Source organism: Microtus ochrogaster, chromosome 21 (genome assembly GCF_000317375.1).
Source record: "Microtus ochrogaster isolate Prairie Vole_2 chromosome 21, MicOch1.0, whole genome shotgun sequence".
NCBI lineage: Eukaryota > Metazoa > Chordata > Mammalia > Rodentia > Cricetidae > Microtus > Microtus ochrogaster.
In genome coordinates, this window is record NC_022022.1 from 2,324,792 (window position 1) to 2,330,791 (window position 6,000).

The following is a 6,000-nucleotide window of genomic DNA, read 5'->3' on the forward strand; positions in this document are numbered from 1 at the left end:
GGAAGCTGAGGCAAAAGAACTGCTGCAAATTCAATGCCAGCCTGGACTAGGTAGTGAGTCCCAGGCTAGCCTGGGTTACCAGAGTAAGAGCCTGGCTAAGGAGAAAAGGGAAGAGGAAAGAGGGGGGAAGAAGAAGTGTGAGAAGGGAAGAACAGGAGGTGAAGGAAGAGAGGGGAGGGAAAAGGAAGGGAAGAGAAGAAGGATTCAAAATTAATCTAGGGCAGGTGAGATAACTCCGTAGATAGAGGCACTTACCACCAAGCTTGATGATTTGAGTTTTGATCCCTGGAATCCACACAGTGGAAGGAGAGAACCAACTCCCACAAGTTGTCCTCTGACCTCCACATACACACTGTAGTAATGCATGCAGCCCCCCAACAGATGGATGGATGGATGGATGGATGGATGGATGGATGGATGGATGGATGGATGGATGGATAATCTAGCCTAATACACAATGAAGTACAAAAATCCTATGAAATTGAAGCCAGGCGGTGGTGGCGCACGCCTTTAATCCCAGCACTCAGGAGGCAGAGGCAGGCGGATCTCTGTGAGTTTGAGACCAGCCTGGTCTACAGAGCTAGTTCCAGGACAGGCTCCAAAGCTACAGAGAAACCCTGTCTCAAAAAAAATCCTATGAAATTATCATAGCGCATTAAAACAACAAAGCAAAACAAAAACCCTTCCACTAAGAACTACTGAGTATCTGTAAAAGGCACAATGTTAGAAACCACAGGTTTCTCTCGCAGGTACAGGCCTCGATTAGCTGGTCTTAGTAAATAAGAAGGCACTTGTCCTGTGGCATTTCCTGCATTTTCTGTGAGTTTCAGAAGTACACAGGAAGACACAATCCAGCACTAGGAGACTTTGGAAACAGGGTTCTCCCACCCAAGCTCACCCACCTCTTTATTCTGCTGTGTTTGCTGCCACCTCCAGCGTCTTCTCAATGCTTCCTTCTCGATACCCTTCTCCATTAGTGCATACAAAGCTTTCCTCAGCACCAAGTCTCTATCATGGAAACCCCACATCCCTGTGGGGAGAAAGCAAGGCACAGGACACTGTCTTAATTCAGCTCCACTTACTAATCCAGCCTTTGTTTTGTGATGACAGGGATCAAACCCAGGGCCTCAAAAAAGGATGGGGAGGATAGAATACATTCCCCAAACTCCTGAAAGGAAGCCCTTACTCCTCAGCAAATCTAACAAACCAAACACAACAGCCAGTAAGACTGGTATGGCACCACGGCCATCAGCATCAGCATCAGAGCTCATGAAATAGATAGAAAATGGGGACCCCTTCCAAAGCTAAGAACAAATATATGGAGTTGTGAGTCCAAAGTCAGTGTCACAAGGACCAAGTAGAAGAATAATCAAGTATAATGTTGCCACCATACATGTATATAGTCACACAAACTTTGCTTACTATGCTCATTACTCCTAGAGCTCAGCTCAGAATGGAGCCTAAACCAGCCCTGTGCTTGTCCATCTCTAAGGACAACAAGCCAAGCCAAGGCTTGCCCATCTCTCTAAGTCTGCTGTGAGCCATCACTTGACCTGAGATGAAATCCTACACGTGATGTTTGGCTCAACTGCTTTCTCTCTACAGGGGAGGGAGGACCATTTTTTAAGACTCACCAAGAGAGGCTGCATGCAGGAGGCAGTTCCCATCTCCAGTAGTTGCTAAAGGAAGCAGCCTCTGACAGGTGGAGTCCACACTGACCCACCAATTCAAACGCCCTACATACACGACAGTAGGAGAAAAGGAGAGAAGTAGATTAAGCCCGGAATAAAACTACTCTTTTTCCCCTTGAGATGGGTGTCTTGTTACACATGACCCTTCTGCCTAAGCCTCCCAATAGAGATACTGCATGCTCTGTATTACTGTTGTTATTATTTATTATTATGATTTTGAAACATGATCTCATGAAACATGACGGGCCTTGAACTACTGATATATCTGCCTCTGCATCCTTAGTGCTGAGATTATAGGAACACAACATTAAGTCCAACCTCTGTGACTCTCTATATAGTCTTTCTTACAGTTAGAATGTATAGGGATGACTGGTTAGATCAATGGTCTTAAGGAAGGACAGTTTTGGGCTGGAGAGATGGCTCAGAGGTTAAGAGCATTGCCTGCTCTTCCAAAGGTCCTGAGTTCAATTCCCAGCAACCACATGATGGCTCACAACCATCCGTAATGGGGTCTGGTGCCCTCTTCTGGCCAGCAGGCATACACACAGACAGAACACTGTATACATAATAAATAAATAAGTAAATAAAATTTAAAAAAAAAAAAAAAGGAAGGACAGTTTTGTCTCATGGGATCATTAGCCAATGTATGAAGATACGTCTGTTTGTCACAATTGGTAGAGAGGTACATACTTCTGGTATCTAGCACACAGAGATCAGAGAGAACATTATATTATATTATAAACATAAAATAATGCTAAAGGTAGCATGTACAATAAAGAATTAATCTGGCACCAAAAGTCAATAGTGCTCAGACTGAAACTGTTAGCTACTTTGTTTGAATCCTTCACTCTGGCAAAAAAGACTGGTAAATACACTGGAAGCAAAGCTCAACTTAACTGAATCATAAACAAAAGAAAAACTATGTATGGTATATGTCTGTATCATTCAGCACTTTGCAGGTATGCGGTGTGACATTAAAGTTATAATCAAAAAGAAAAAGTACATAAAGCATCCAAGTAAATCAGACTCAACTGTGAACAGCAATCTCACAATTGCCAAGTCAGGACTTACAGGAGGGAGCTAGTTTACAAACGACCCTTAAAATTGTGTTTCCTTGAGCAATTAAAAGTTTACAAAAGGTAAAACGGCTTATAATTTCACTACATAACTTGCTAGCTTCTAAAGAGAGTTATAGTTAAGATAGATGGATATGAAGTGAGAAAACTCCCTTTCCATGTCCCCACTTCCAACCTCCAATTTTCCTTCCATTAGAACTGAAAATCTTTTTTTTTTTTTTTTTTTTTTTTTTTGGTTTTTCGAGACAGGGTTTCTCTGTGGCTTTGGAGCCTGTCCTGGAACTCGCTCTGTAGATCAGGCTGGTCTCGAACTCACAGAGATCCGCCTGCCTCAGCCTCCCAAGTGCTGGGATTAAAGGCGTGCGCCACCATCGCCCGGCCTGAAAATCTTTTTTAATATTTATTTAAGTTACGTGTATGAGTGTTTTATCTGCATGTATGTCTATGTCCCACAAGAATGCCTGGTGCCCTCAGAGGTCAGAAGAGGGCACTGGCTCTCCTGCAAGTAGAGTTATAGACAACTTCAGGCTTATGTGAGTATCAAAACAAAACCTGTGTCCCTGGAAGAACAGATTCTGAGCCATATCTCTAGCCCCCTTGGGGATTTTTTTTTCCATTTTTGAGAAAGGTCTCAATAGGTAGTGATAGCTAGCCTGGAGTTTGCTGTGTAGACCAGGTAGATCAGATGGGCCTCTTCTGTCTCTAGAATGCTGAGATTAAATAAAAGAACACACCACTAAGCCTGGCCCTTTTCAATTTCCATAACCACCATGAGGATATTCTAACACATAAGTTCTTCCCAGAACCGCCAACTACCATACTGTTTTACAGTAGCTAATTTTTTAAAAATCACACTTAGTGTGTGAGTGTGTAAGCAATGGCACATGTGTGCATGTCACAGTACCTGTGTGGAAGTGAGAAGACAACCGGTGGGAGTCAGTTTTCTTATTCACAGTGTGAGTCCCAAGGATCAAAAGCAAGTCATCAAGCCTTGGTGGCAGATGTCTTTATCCACTGAGCTATCTTGCTGACCCAAACTAATTTTAATGCTGATTTAAAATGAACTCAATTGTAAAGGTAAATAAATGTGGATAAAAGTCATAGATGTGACTCTAGTGCATCATCTATAGCCTTGGTCCTCTGTGTTTGCAAAGGTGCTCCATGGCCAATTATAATCAGTCATATTTGTTCATGTGTTGATTTGGGGGCATCAATTACTAAACCCTTCACATATATATCTGGTTTCCCTTCTATTAAATAGGAACTTTCCAAAGTATCTAATGTTTATTCCTGCCCCTCCCCACACACCCGGCTAATTTTCATTCATTATCTCAGGACACGTATCTGACTGACCCCTATCTGTGACAGCTATCAGATAACACACTTAAAAAAGAGGTTGCTGGCAAAGACTGGCCCCTTTCTGTGGCTGCAGGCAGAGACTAGAGGAGACATCGCTGAAGAGGAAACACCCACTGACCTGCCTGTTCCAAGGCGACCAGCATGGACTGTTCAATGAGGTCCCTCTCTATGAAGCTTCGGAAGTCTTCTTTGTACACAGTGAGATCTGGAAGCTGGAAGGCACAGATGGGCATTTCCAGGGGGTGCTCACTGCTCCCCCCACCCCCACCATTGGAGGAGACATGGGACCGGGCCAGGGAAACAATGCTGGAACTGGCGTGTGAGATGCCCCTAGACAGGCGTTTTTCTGCAATGAGAAATGGAGTCACCTTAGAATATATGCAACCCATTTTGAGAACTCTCCACAGATGAAGGAGGTAAGAGCACTTGACAGTTTCCAGTCAAGGAAAAACTACCTAACCAGCTACTTCTGAACCTCAGGGTATTTCTTTTCTTAAGCCAAATACAAAGGTGAGAATATGCAAAATGGTATTTTTGTAAATACTTAGAGTAGTACAAAAACACATTCACCTAACCTTGTTGGGGTTTCCCTGACTTTCCTTTTCCTATGACCTCATCTTTGACTCCCATTTTTCAACATGAGTGTGAGTCATTCACTTAGCAACTGGGTCATTTTTCTAGTGGGAAGAAGAACAAGTAAGAGAAATTGGCTTTCATTTGGTTGGATTTAGCCAAATAATGACTCTAGTAATCCTTAGGGTCTTAGAGGATGTAGAAAAGATTTCCATTATAGAAAAGAAAGTGACAGTGTTATCACCAACATCTATATTATTTACTATAACTTTTATTAGTATTCATATTTCATAAATTTACAGAGACAGTCAAATTTTAATATGCCAGAGAGCAAAACAGTAATGTAAAATGCATCCCAAATCATTTCATATGTTTTAAGTACATGGCACCTGCAATGTCCCAGCCCATGTAACATTATGAGCAAAATTTGTCAGTATAATATTATGTATTTGCACAGCTTGAAGTACATGGGTGATTATCACAGGGGATGGGAGCTCTAATGCTATGCAGTTGTTGATGTGAAGCAAGCAAGAACTGTCTCAGCCCATTGTATAGCTAGCTACAAATTACCAGCTGGATTTGGTGGGAAGAGAGTTAAGAAATGAAAACACCTTTAAAGGAGCACACAAACTCTTCCTAATCCACATGCAAAAGCTTAGTCCTCAGTTCAAGCAATACCTTGAACGATGTCATCCTGTCTCTGTAGGATCGGTCGAGAAGGACGAGTGGGTTCTCTATCAGAACACCCTTTTTCAGGGGTCTTAGAACAACTACTCCCTCCACTAAAGGGTGGGGACAGGTTTCCAGCATGGACTTGGCGTAGCTGTTCAAAATCACTGAGGGCAGCACTCACATCCCAGTTCTTTCCTAATAGAAAAAAAAAAAATACCATTTTAGACCCAGAGTATTATGAAACTGGAGAGAGACATAGGAAGACCATTCTAACCACCCTAGCACAACCAAGCAAGCCAGGTATGGCAGCACAAGCTTACAATGCTAGAACTCGAGAGGGTGAGACAGGAGGATCAAAGAATTTAAAGCCACTCTGGTCTACCTCAGACTCAGTTTCAAAACACCTCATATCAAAAATAAACCTAGTAATGCCAGGCAGTGGTGGCAGATGCCTTTAATCCCAGCACTTGGGAGGCAGAAGCAGGCGGATCTTGGAGTGAGAGGCTAGCCTGGTCTATACAGGACAGCCAAAGCTATACAGAGAAACCCTGTCTGGAAAAAGTAGATAGATAGATAGATAGATAGATAGATAGATAGATAGATAGATAGATAGATAGATAGATAGATAG

At 42.6% G+C, this 6,000-nt stretch overlaps 1 protein-coding gene across 2 annotated transcripts in view; it reads right to left on the reverse strand.

Annotated features, from left to right (window-relative positions):
• Otud7b (OTU deubiquitinase 7B) overlaps positions 1 to 6,000 on the reverse strand; it is a 64,754-nt gene that overhangs the window by 19,500 nt on the left and 39,254 nt on the right. For both annotated transcript variants that reach the window (XM_005356948.3, XM_013349856.2), the window contains exons 3-6: positions 5,378 to 5,566; positions 4,245 to 4,472; positions 1,635 to 1,736; positions 903 to 1,030 (exon numbers count right to left, since the gene is read on the reverse strand). In XM_005356948.3, the coding sequence (XP_005357005.1) occupies positions 903 to 1,030; positions 1,635 to 1,736; positions 4,245 to 4,472; positions 5,378 to 5,566 (647 nt within the window). The remainder of the gene's footprint in view (positions 1 to 902; positions 1,031 to 1,634; positions 1,737 to 4,244; positions 4,473 to 5,377; positions 5,567 to 6,000) is intronic.